This window comes from Bos javanicus, chromosome 3 (genome assembly GCF_032452875.1).
Source record: "Bos javanicus breed banteng chromosome 3, ARS-OSU_banteng_1.0, whole genome shotgun sequence".
In the NCBI taxonomy this organism is placed as follows: Eukaryota; Metazoa; Chordata; class Mammalia; order Artiodactyla; family Bovidae; genus Bos; species Bos javanicus.
Genome location: NC_083870.1, coordinates 23,705,541 through 23,719,195, shown reverse-complemented (window position 1 = coordinate 23,719,195; position 13,655 = coordinate 23,705,541). Strand labels below are relative to the sequence as shown.

The window sequence follows — 13,655 nt, the reverse complement described above, 5'->3', positions numbered from 1 at the left end:
GGTGAAAGTGGGCACCCTTGTCTTGTTCCTGACGTTAGAGGAAATGCTTTCAATTTTTCACCATTGAGGATAATGTTTGCTGTGGGTTTGTCATATATAGCTTTTATTATGTTGAGGTATGTTCCTTCTATTCCTGCTTTCTGGAGAGTTTTTATCATAAATGGTTACCAGGGCAGTGGGCAGGGGTGGGGTGGGGAAAGGATAGTCAGTAGCAATATCTTTTTTGATCTGTCTCCTAGAGTAATGGAAATAAAAACAAAAATAAACAAATGGATCCTAATTAAACTCAAAAGTTTTTGCACAGCAAAGGAAACCATCAATAAGATGAAAAGACAACTCACAGAATGGGAGAAAACATTTGCAAATTATGCAATTGACAAGATATTAATCTTCAGAATTTATAAACAACTCATGCAACTCAATATAAAAAAAAATCAAAAAATGAGCAGAAATCCTAAGTAGACATTGCTCCAAAAACATACAAATGGACAAGAGGCACAGGAAAAGATGTACAACATTGCTAACTATGAGAAATGCAAATAAAAACTACAATGAAATACCACCTCATACTGGTCAGAATGGCCATTATAAAAAATTTACAAACAATAAGTGCTGGAGAGTATATAAACAAGAAGGAACACTCCTAAACTATTGATTGGAATGTAAATTGGTATAGCCACTTTGGAGAACAGTATGCTGCTGCTGCTAAGTCGCTTCAGTCGTGTCCGACTCTGTGCAACCTCATAGATGGCAACCCACCAGGCTTCCCCATCCCTGGGATTCTCCAGGCAAGAACACTGGAGTGGGTTGCCATTTCCTTCTCCAATGCATGAAAGTGAAAAGTGAAAGTGAAGTCGCTGAGTCTTGTCCGACTCTTAGCGACCCCATGGACTGCAGCCTACCAGGCTCTTCCGTCCATGGGATTTTCCAGGCAAGAGTACTGGAGTGGGGTGCCATTGCCTTCTCCAGAGAAGAGTATAGAGGTTGCTTAAAAAACTAAAAATAGAGCTACCATGCATGCATGTGTGAAAAGTCACTTCAGTCATGCCCAACTCTTTGCAACCCTGTGGGCTGTATCTCACCAGGCTTCTCTGTCCATGGGATTCTCCAGGCAAGAATGCCAGAGTGGGTTAGCATGCCCTCCTCCAGGGGATCTTCTGATCCAGGGATCGAACCTGGATTTCCTGCATCAGCAGGCAGGTTCTTTACCACTAGTGCCACCTGGGAAGCCCAGAGCTACCATATGACCCAGCAATCCCACTTCTGGGCATATATCCAGAGAAAACCATGGTTCCAAAGGATATATACACCCCAATGGCATTGCTGCCTACAAGAGCCAAGTCATAGAAGCAACCTAAATGCTCACAGACAGATGAATGGATAAAGAAGATGTGGTATATATAATTTTTTCAGGAACCAAAAAAAGAAAATATAATGCCATTTGCAGCAACATGGCATTTTCAACAACATAGATAGACATGAAGATTATCATACTAAGTGAAATATTAGAGAAAGATATCATATGATATAATTTACATGCATAATCTAAAAAATGATAAAAATAAGTTTATTTACAAAACAGAAACATACTAACAGACTTAGAAAACAAACTTACGGTTACAAAAAGGGGAAAGATGGAGGCAAGAGGGATACATTGAAAGTTTGGGAATGACAAATACACACTACTATATATGAAATAGCCTTCCCTGGTGGCTCAGTTGGTAAAGAATCTGCCTGCAGTTCGGGAGACCTGTGTTTGATCCCTGGGTCAGGAAGATCCCGTGGAGAAAGAAATGGTAAATCACTCCAGTATTCTTGCCTGGAAAATCCCATGGACAGAGGATCCTGGTCGGCTACCCATGGGATTGCCAGAGTTGGACACGACTTAGCAACTAAACCACCACCATATATGAATTAGATAACCAAGAAGGACCTACTGGGTAGCACAGGGAACTCTGCTCAATAATCTGTAATAACCTATATGGGAAAATAATTTGAAAAAAAAACTGATATATTTCTGTGTACAACTGAACCACTTTGCTCTACAATTGAAACTAACACAACATTGTAGATCAACTATATTCCAATATAAAATAAAAATTGTTTAAAATTGACAATGGACTTGAACTAAAATTTGTCCAAAGAAAATATGCAAATGGTCAATAAGCCCACAGAAATATGCTCAACATCACTAATCATTCAGATCAGTTCAGTTCAGTCGCTCAGTCGTGTCCGACTCTTTGCGACCCCATGAATCACAGCACGCCAGGCCTCCCTGTCCATCACATACTCCCGGAGTTCACTCAGACTCACGTCCATCAAGTCAGTGATGCCATCCAGCCATCTCATCCTCTGTCGTCCCCTTCTCCTCCTGCCCCCAATCCTTCCCACCATCAGAGTCTTTTCCAATGAGTCAACTCTTCACGTGAGGTGGCCAAAGTACTGGAGTTTCAGCTTCAGCATCATTCCCTCCAAAGAAATCCCAGGAGTGATCTCCTTCAGAATGGACTGGTTGGATCTCCTTGCAGTCCAAGGGACTCTCAAGAGTCTTCTCCAACACCACAGTTCAAAAGCATCAATTCGTCGGCGCTCAGCCTTCTTCACAGTCCAACTTTCACATCCATACATGACCACAGGAAAAACCACAGACTTGACTAGACGGACCTTAGTTGGCAAAGTAATGTCTCTGATTTTGAATATGCTATCTAGGTTGGTCATAACTTTTCTTCCAAGGAGTAAGCGTCTTTTAATTTCATGGCTGCAGTCACCATCTGTAGTGATTTTGGAGCCCAGAAAAATAAAGTCTGACACTGTTTCCACTGTTTCCCCATCTATTTCCCACGAAGTGATGGGACCAGATGCCATGACCTTTGTTTTCTGAATGTTGAGCTTTAAGCCAACTTTTTCACTCTCCACTTTCACTTTCATCAAGAGGCTTTTGAGTTCCTCTTCACTTTCTGCCATAAGGGTGGTGTCATCTGCATATCTGAGGTTATTGATATTTCTCCCCACAATCTTGATTCCAGCTTGTGCTTCTTCCAGCCCAGGGTTTCTCATGATGTACTCTGCATAGAAGTTAAATAAGCAGGGTGATAATATACAGCCTTGACGTATTCCTTTTCCTATTTGGAACCAGTCTGTTGTTCCATGTCCAGTTCTAACTGTTGCTTCCTGACCTGCATACAGATTTCTCAAGAGGCAGGTCAGGTGGTCTGGTATTCCCATCTCTTTCAGAATTTTCCACAGTTTATTGTGATCCACATAGTCAGAGGCTTTGGCATAGTCAATAAAGCAGAAATAGATCTTTTTCTGGAACTCTCTTGCTTTTTTCATGATCCAGCGGATGTTGGCAATTTGATCTCTGGTTCCTCTGCCTTTTCTAAAACCAGCTTGAACATCAGGAAGTTCATGGTTCACATATTGCTGAAGCCTGGCCTGGAGATTTTGAGCATTACTTTACAAGCATGTGAGATGAGTGCAATTGTGCGGTAGTTTGCGCATTCTTTGGCATTGCCTTTCTTTGGGATTGGAATGAAAATTGACTTTTTCCAGTCCTGTGGCCACTGCTGAGTTTTCCAAATTTGCTGGCATATTGAGTGCAGCACTTTCACAGCATCATCTTTCAGGATTTGAAATAACTCCACTGGAATTCCATCACCTCCACTAGCTTTGTTTGTAGTGATGCTTTCTAAGGCCCACTTGACTTCCTATTCCAGGATGTCTGGCTCTAGATGAGTGATCACACCATCGTTAGGGAAAAGCAAATCAAAACTACAATAGATAACCACTTTGTATCCACTAGAACGGCTATTATCTCTAAACGAGAAAATAGCAAGTGTTGGCAAGAGTGTGAAAAACTGGATTTCTGTGCACTGCTACTGGGAATGTGAAAGGGTGCAATTGCTATGACAAATAGTATGGTGTCTTCAAAAAATTAAAAACAGAATTACCAAAACACCTAGCAATTCCACTTCTGGGCATTTCTCCAAAGGGATAAGAAACATGAACAGATTGTTGTACATTCATGTTCATAGCAGCATTAACACAATAAGTAATAGATGGAAGCAACCAACTTTCCATCAACAAATGAACAGATAAACAAAATGTGATACATACATATAATACAAAGAAGGAAATGGCAACCTACTCCAGTATTTTTGCCTGGAAAATCCCTTGGACAGAGGAGCCTGGCAGGCTACAGTCCATGGAGTCTCAGACTTGGACGTGACTAAGTGACTGAGCATATATATATATAAACATAACTCAGGTTTTAAATGGAACGAAATTCTGTCACCTGCATAAGAATGCAGGCATGGATGAATCTTGAAGACATTATGCTAAATTAAATAAGCCAGTAACAAAAATTATTATATGATTTCATTTAGATGAGGTACCTAGATAGAAACATAAATTCATAGAGACATAAAGTAGAATAGTGGTTTCCACAGGCTGCAAGGAAAAGGGAACTGCTTTTATTTAATGTGTATGGTGGTTCAGTTTTGCAAGATGTAAAGAGTTCCAGAGACTGGTTTCACAACAATGTGAATGCATCTCTAACACTACTAAACTATACACTTAAGAATATAAAGGCTGAAAGTTTAAAACTCCTAGAAAAAAACTTAGGGAAAAGATTTTTGACATTGGTCTTGGCAATGGTTTCTTAGATAAGGCCTCCCAAAAACACAGGTAACAAAAATCTAAAAAAAATTAGAGGGCTTACACCAAACTAAAATCCTCTGTACAGCAAAGAAAGCAATCAATAAATTAAAAAGGTAACTCACACGATAGGGAAAAATGTTTATAAACCATACATCTGATAAGGGTTTAATATCCAAAATATATGTGCTATTCTTAGAATTCAACAGCAGAAAAGCAAATAGTCCAGTTAAAAAATGGACAAAGGACTTGAATAGATATTTTCCCAAAGAAGACATTCAGATGACAATAAGTAGGTGAGAAGGTACTCAACATCACTAATCGTCAGGAAAATGCAAATCAAAACCACAATGCAATATCACTTCTCATCTCATTGAATGGCTATGATCATACAAACAATAGAAAACAAAAACAAATGTTGGTGAGTAGTGAAAAAAAAGAACCCCTTAACACTGTTCTTTGAAGCATAAATGGTATAGCCATTATGGAAAAGACTATGGTGGTTCCTCAAAAAATTAAAAATAGACCTACTTTATAGTCCAGAAATTCCACTCCTGACTACATACCCAAAGCAAGTTAAGTTAATACCTTCAAGAGATATCTGGAGTCTCTCATTCATTGCTGCATTATTCACTATTACCAAGACTTAAAACAACCTGCTGCTGCTGCTGCTGCTAATTTGCTTCCGTCATGTACGATTCTGTGCGACCCCATAGACGGCAGCCTACCAGGCTCCCCCATTCCTGGGATTCTCCAGGCAAGAACACTGGAGTGGGTTGCCATTTCCTTCTCCAGTTCATGAAAGGAAAAGTGAAAGTGAAGTTGTTCAGTCATTTCCGACTCTTCGTGACCCCAGGGACTGCAGCCTACCAAACTCCTCTGCCCATGGGATTTTCCAGGCAAGAGTACTGGAGTGGGGTACCATTGCCTTCTCTGTAAAACAACCTAGACGTCCTTTAATGTATCGATGGATTAGTAAACTACACACATGTGTATATACAATGGAATATTATTTAGCCAAAAAAAAAAATCCTGCCATTTGAAAAATCATGAATGAATCAGGAGGGCATTAACTAAAAATCTACACAGAAACAAGGTACTATATGGTATTACTTACAACTGAAAAAAAATTTTTAAAGAGACTAATTCGGAGAAATAGAATAGAGTGATGGTTGCTAGGGACTGGGGAGAAGGGAAAATGGGTAGGTGTAAGACAAAGGGTACAAACTTTCAGTTGTAATTAAATAAGTTCTGAAGATCTAATATACAGCATGATAAACAGAGTTAATAATCTGGTATTGTATATCTGAAATTTGTTGAGAGTTGCTGCTAAGTATCCTTACCCTCTGAGAATTGAAGTTTGTGAGGTGATGGATGTGTTATTACCTTGATCTTGGTAGTCACTCTGCAATATATATGTATATTAAATTATTACACTGCATGCATGCTTTATGTAAATAATAATATTTATACATTTTATGACAACAAAAATGTTGAAAATATCTATGATGTATAAATAAGCTTAAATTTTTAAATAAATCTTCCTTCCTAAATTGAATTTCCAAATATTCATATAAAGTTACATTGAATAATGGCAGCAATTATTAGTTGTATAATCTTGAGCAGGTTATTTAACCTCATCGTCCTCCATTTCCTTTTTAGAAAACAGGAAAATAACAACACCTACCCCACAGACTTATATTCAGGACTGTGCATATGCTACCCACTCCAGTATTCTTGAGCTTCCTTTGTGGCTCAGCTGGTAAAGAATCCACCTGCAATGTGGGAGACCTGGGTTTGATCCCTGGGTTGGGGAGATCCCCTGGAGAAGGGAAAGGCTGCCCACTCCAGTATTATGGCCTGAGGAATTCCATGGACTCTATAGTCCATGGGGTTGCAAAGAGTTGGACAGGACTGAGTGACTTTCACTTTCATGCATATTGGCACTGGTGAAGTGCTTAGAACATTGTGTACCACAGATTAAACACAATAAATGGTAGTTACCATTTTCAGTATTGTAGCTACATAACCACATGTCCTTGCTTTTTTAGGATTTTTCTGATGATGGCTAAGTTTGATAAAAGTTAGAATTATGATGATCAAAAAATTATCTTGATGTTCTTTCTACTCTGAGTTAAGAGGAGTCCCCAAACAGTCCAAGGGGACACTCTTTATCATGAGTGTGTCCCACAACTTCTTTGTGTGTGCTCAGTCACGTCTGACTCTGTGACTCCATGAACTGTAGCCTACCAGGTTCCTCTGTCCATGGGATTCTCCAGGCAAGAATAGTGGAGTGGGTAGCCATTCCCTTCCCGAGCGAGCCAGGGATCGAACCCGGGTCTCCTGAATTGCAGGCAGATTTTTTACTGCCTGAGCCACTAGGGAAGCCCCACAACTTCTTTAGTTAGAAGAACTACATGGCTAAGAAAAGAGATTGGAGTGGGGGTATAGTTGACCTGCAGTGCTGCCTGGGGAAGAAGGAGCCCCGTAGAAGCTAAGGGAACAGAAGGAGGGTTCAGCCCAGAACAAGACCAAAACACTTCGGCTGTCACAGGGCTGAGATGATGAGCAAGAGGTGGTCATTGACTCCTCTGAAGGGGCCACTCAGTTCTCTGAGCCCTCAACCCAACCAAGTCCAACCCAAACACTGAGTCAGAGACCAGATTTCTACACTGTGTGTGAACCGCACCGTGAGGGACTCCCCTCGTAAGCGATCACCTTCTATATATAAAATGTGGCAATCACCATTCATGGTTCAACAAACGGCACAGACATTGACGATTTCATTGATGACACTGAGGGAGACAGGGAAAAGTAGATGATGGCTTTGTTTGCTGGGACTGAAAGACCATACGTTACCCTGAAATCCACTGTAATTCTATGAAACTAACAATGTGCGTGTTCAGAAAACCAGTAGGGCATTTTTTTAAAGGCGATCCAAACTTCATCCCAAACTAAGGGGAGAGCAAGATGCACCGATTTGTTTCCAAATCAAGAGTACTTTTTATTTGCTGATCAAAAACTCAAAGAAAATTAGGTAAAATAAATTGAAGGAAGAAAGAGCTGTATGGACAAATGAGAAGCTTATTCAATTTATGACCCTGTGTAGTAAACAGAGTTACTGTGGATTGCCTGATTACGTTTCTGGTTTCTTGATATAGATATATTTTTCGCCTTGAATTGTTCTGCTCCAGTGCTACTTGGTGGTGTCTCTCTTTGGCTTCAGAAGTGTTCTAGGACATTCCAAAATAACACAAGGATCACTGAGATAAACAAGAAGATAAGGCGCATTACCATAAGGGACACAACCTGAACTGAGACAGGCACCCCTTCTTTTACTGGGCCCGGAGGCCCACTGTCGATGCTTCCTCCATATCCTACCTCCTCACAGAGCGGAGGGGCCCAACCATACATGCAGTGGCAGTTTCTGTTGCTGTTGCAAACTCCTCGGCGGTTGCACTTCTCAGGGAAACAGTCAAAATTCAGGATTGAGCTATTCACACAATTTCTATTAAAACATACCCGCTCCTTACCACAGGAGGTACCATCATTTATCACACCCAGGTCAGGTAACCCCATAGGTACCATGGCTAGATGATAGCCAATGCCCCAGCACATGAGATTTTCTTTATGCAGATGAGTGGATATTAGGATGGTGTGATCTGGCATATCAGGGAGGGTTTCGACATTTATACACTGTAGCCTGCCACATAAGGATCTTTCTTTGGGACACTTTTTATACTCACGAACTCCTATAATGCCACAGTTCCCATATTGATCACCTATTACATTAGCTGCATCATAGCACTGATGAGGAGCATCCTTGGCATCAAGTCCAAAAATTTTTTGGCACTGCATATACCTGGATTGACAACTCTGTTTGAAACAATGGGCTTCATACTTGCAAGGGGTTCCATCCTGCTTATAAGTATCACTTGGACAGAAAGCTGAGGTCCCATTGCAGTACTCTGCAAGGTCACATTCATTTTCTTCCACCCGACACATGTATCCAGATGGACGAAATCGACAGTTATGACAACAAAGTCCAATATTACAGCTGGCACCTTGTTTGAATTTACAATCTGGTTGACAACACCTATCTTCTTTACACTCCTCTGTCGAACCACAGTCACATTCCTCATTCTCTTCCACAATTTTGTTTCCACATCTCTTAACCACATAGCCTAGGCCTGGGAGATTATTTAGACAGTTTAATCCTGAATTTACATGTGAATAAAATTCGGCATAACTACAATTACTAAACCCAGTTCGTCCAGTGCCCATGATACAACTATGCCTACCCTTACACTGGCAGTATTCATAATCATGGGTCATTCCCACACTATGGCCCAGAACATGAGCAGTCCAAGTGGCGGGGCCAAGGATGTTTCTATCTAGCACAGAACTTGTAGATCCAGAAGGCATCATACTACATACACTTCCCCAGTGATGAGCAAGTGCATCCTTAAACTTTTTGTGAACATACAGGTGTGCCCAATCTGCTGGAATCCGAACATGTAGGTCACGTGACCTGTACTGCACAAACTGGCCTAAAACTTGTGATAACTCTGGGGAATTAAGTGCTATTTTGTCTCTGTCTGTCCATACTTCAACAGCTAATAGCTGTATTCTCATATGGACATCTTGAAAGTAAGAGTCTGCAATTGAAGTCAGAAGAATGGCATCATTTATGATTTGAGTAAGATTGGAGTTCATATATAAATACCTACTGTTATCAAAGACCAGGGCTAATTCCAGGTACTTTTGGTGCACATATGACTCAGTGAAATCTGGAGTCCTAGCCATGTTCTCATGCTGGGCCATCTGCTCTACTGTTTCCTCATTAGTTAAGCCACAGATTTGATTGGGAATTTCCTCCTCTTTCTCCAGGGGATATACCATGTGTTCAAAATTAGAAGAAGCCTTGAAGGGCTCGATTTGGTAATTATTGGCAGCAATTTTCAGGATGCCCCGGAGACCTCCCATACATGTACTTATGGTAGCTTCAGATTCCGGATTTCCTTCAACCAAGCCCATATAGTTGCAGTCGCTGGATATATAAGGGTGATCTTCCAAGAGTCTTCCTTGTTCTGTGAAGGAGAAAATCTGCAGATTCCGGGGCAATAGAAACCTCTTGGGCCACAGGTGAAGGACACGGTCCTTGCCTTTTACCTGCAGGAGGTAGGACACGTGCCTGGCCACTCTCTGCTCCCCTCCACGGAAGCTCAGCTTCTTGGGAATGGTGATTTCATAGGAGTCAAAGCCCCACTCAGGGTGAAAAAGTAAATCCTTGCCAAGAGAGTCAACCAGGAGCACCGCCAGGACTAGCGACCGGCCTGGGGAGAGGCAGGTCCTCACTGACCTCATGGCACAGCCTGTTCCCTACTGACTCAGTCCCTGCCACTGTGGCCTTGAGAGTCAGCCTTCCAGGGACCTCCGCTAGAGGCGCTGGGAGCAGTGCGTGCAAAGCTCGCTGGTGCGGTGTATGGGAGCGCAGCCCTGGGCCAGGCTGGGTCAGGCTGAGGCTAGCTGATTTCCCCAGCAGCTGCACGCCCCGCCCAACGCATCTAGTTCGTTCTCTGGGCGGTGCCGTTGGGCGCACGTGGAAGAATCCAAGGAAGGTGCGCCAGAATAAAATGAAAAGCTAGACTGTCTATTTGCGGGTTGGAGAAGACAGAGAGCAGCTTGAGAAAAGGAGAAGGACTAAAGAATAAGAGGAACAACCGAGAACTTGCTCAAGGCTCGCTGTAATTTGGGCCATTTCTTGTTTCTGTAGACTTTAGGACACACCCGATTTTCCCATGTGTTGATGTGGATGTTTCGTAGGCTGCTGTGCCCACTTCATCATTGCACTACTTCATCATCCCACTTTTCTGCGGGGCTCACTTGCGGCCAAAGGAAAGAGCATCTGAGGGGGCCAGAGTAGCACCCGAGCCTGAGAAAATGAGCGGAGACACTACCTTCCCACCCCCACCCCTGGACGCACCTTTGGTCAACAGGTGAAATGTGACCAGAGTTCAAGAAACGCTCCATTTAGCAAAAGGAAGTTATGGAGACTTTAATGTGAACTGTTGGAGGAACTGCCGAGGATACACATACCAAAAGGTTGTGATGTGAAATGGGGATTTGGAAGTCTAGACCACATTCAAGAAGTTTGATGTGACAGAGGGGAAGGAAACTTCAGAAAAGAGGCTGGAGAGTTCTGGGGAGTTTGGAATTGACTAGTACCCACTGCTGTATATAAAACAGATGAGCAACAGGGACCTACAGTATAGCACAGGGAAAGTAAAAGTTGCTTAGTTGTGTCCAACTCTTTGTGACCACATGGATTATACAGTCCATGGAATTCTCCAGGTCAGAATACTGGAGTGGGTAGCCTTTTCCCTTCTCTAGGGGATCTTCCCAACCCAGGGATCTAACCCAGGGATCGAACCCAGGTCTCGGGGAACTCTGCTCAATATTATGTAACAACCTAAATGGCAAGATAATTTGAAAAAGAATAGATACATGTATTTGTATAACTAAATCAGTCTGCTATATACCTGAAATTAACGTGACATTCTTAATCAAATGTACTCCGATATAATATAAAAAGTTATTTTATAAATAAAAATAATTTTTTAAAAAGAGAGATTGTTGGAGGGAAGAGTCCTGGCCATTCTCAAGCACTGGTATAAAGCTCCCCTCAGCCTCCAGCAGAGGACAGGAAATCCCTCAAAGAGAACCCCCTCAGAGGGTGGCAAAGGAGGAGGCCTGTGTACTGTGGAAACGACCTGGTTGGAGATCCTGCTTTGAGTTCTTTAGGACATATACGCAAAAGTTCAACTGCTGATGGATTCCTAGAATTGTGAGTGTAATTAGCAGACAGTAAGGAAGGGCCTGTCTGAAGATTCAGGTTCCTAGTCAAGTCAGTTACTGAGCTGAGAGGCAGTGGACATAAAGGACATGAAGAAGGGGAGAACTCAGCAGAGAGCTGACTCAGTTCAGTTCAGTTCAGTCGCTCAGTCGTGTCCGACTTTTCACAACCCCATGAATCGCAGCACTCCAGGCCTCCCTGTCCATCACCAGCTCACGGAGTTTACTCAGACTCACGTCCATCAAGTCAGTGATGCCATCCAGCCATCTCATCCTCTGTCATCCCCTTCTCTCCTGCCCCCAATCCCTCCCAGCATCAGAGTCTTTTCCAGTGAGTCAACTCTTTGCATGAGGTGGCCAAAGTACTGGAGTTTCAGCTTCAGCATCATTCCTTCCAAAGAAATCCCAGGGCTGATCTCCTTCAGAATGGACTGGTTGGATCTCCTTACAGTCCAAGGGACTCTCAAGAGTCTTCTCCAACACCACAGTTCAAAAGCATCAATTCTTTGGTGCTCAGCCTTCTTCACAGTCCAACTCTCACATCCATACATGACCACAGGAAAAACCATAGCCTTGACTAGACGGACCTTTGTTGGCAAAGTCATGTCTCTGCTTTTGAATATGCTATCTAGGTTGGTCATAAGGGACCAATGAAAGTTTCACTGAGTGTGCTGAACTCCTAGTTCGAACCAGGAATTACAATTTCCTCAGTCTGTAAATCTGCCTAATGTTCTCAAGTCCCCAGCAGCCTAAACTGGGGAATGCAGTTGGGATCTGTCTTCTATATTCATTCTACCATTTTCCTTTCCACCATTGCATTATTTCTTGATTAAAACACTAATTCTGAAGCTCCTATTGCTACAATATTATCTTTGGGCTAAACTCTGCAGCATCTGTTTGTTAACACAAAACTTTATGGAAATAGCCTGCTTAGACCTGTTTCTCTTTATTTACAAAAACTAACAACAATGCATATATATTATAAAAGGTGAGTTACATAGAATAGAAAATGCAAGCCTTTCCTTTATCCTCAGCCTGCATCTGTCTTTAATAAACTCTTCCCACACTGAAACAGAATTTTTAGGTATAATTCTTTCTCCATCTTAGGATATGCCATAAAATATAGATAGCATGTTATATTTAAAAATATTACATACTATTTTAGACATTGCCATTTTTTAATACACAGTATATTGTAAATTATTTTCTAAGTCATTGATAATAACAGATGTAGATCATTTCTTTTTAAGCATGCATGCTCTTCTGTGTATGTATATACCATACTTCTTAGTCATTCATCTGTTGGTAGACATTTGGGTTGACTGCTGTGAATAATGCTGCCTTAAAAATGAGTGTGCAAATATCTCCTGAAGATCCTGCTTTGAGTTCTTTAGGACATATACCCAGAAGTTCAATTGCTAGATACATGATAATTCTATTTTTAACTTTCTGAGGAACTCTATACTCCTTTCCTTAATGGCTGAATGATTTTACATTACCATCAACAGTTTACAGGCTTCTGTCTTCTCTGCATCCTTACCAACACGTATTTTCCAAACTTTTAATAGTGACCATTCTGATGGGTTGAGGTGATGTATCATGTGGTTTGATTTGCATTTCCTTGCTGATTATACTGAAACTCTTTTATGTGCTTATTGGCCATTTGTATAGCGTCTTTGGAAAAGTATCTATTCAAGTCCTTTGCCCATTTTTAAATCAAAATAATTTTTTATTACTGAGTTGAAGAACTGTCCTATATATTCTGATAGATGTGCATCTATTAGACTTATGATGTGCAGTTATTTTTCTCCAATTCTGTAGATTACCTTTTCACTTTCTAGACAGTATCTTTTGGTTTGCAGATTTAAAATTTGTTGTGGTCATCTTCTTTATCAATTTTTAATTTTGTTACCTGTGCTTTTCAGTGTCATAACCATGAAATCATTCCCAAATCTAGTGTCCTGAAGCTTTATTTCTGTGCTTCATTCTAGGAATTTAATAGTTTTCGTTCTTCCAATTAGTTCTTTAATCCACCTTGAGTTAATTTTTGTATATGTGTAAGTAAGGTAAGGGTTCAGCTTTATTCTCCTGCATGTGGATATCCAGTTTTCCCTACATTATTAAAGAAACTGTCTTCCCCTTAT

General features: G+C 41.3%; 1 protein-coding gene across 1 annotated transcript; it reads right to left on the bottom strand.

Annotated features, from left to right (window-relative positions):
- Positions 1–5,596: 5,596 nt before the first annotated feature.
- Positions 5,597–11,058, bottom strand: LOC133242822 (disintegrin and metalloproteinase domain-containing protein 30-like). Its single transcript, XM_061409037.1, has one exon. It carries the CDS (start codon positions 10,021–10,023, stop codon positions 7,879–7,881), a length of 2,145 nt encoding a protein of 714 aa, XP_061265021.1. The 5' UTR covers positions 10,024–11,058; the 3' UTR covers positions 5,597–7,878.
- Between the last annotated feature and the right edge of the window lie 2,597 nt (positions 11,059–13,655).

Bases quoted from the DNA above. Each gene is read 5' to 3' on its own strand.
- LOC133242822 (XM_061409037.1), bottom strand. From the start codon at position 10,023: ATGAGGTCAGTGAGGACCTGCCTCTCCCCAGGCCGGTCGCTAGTCCTG.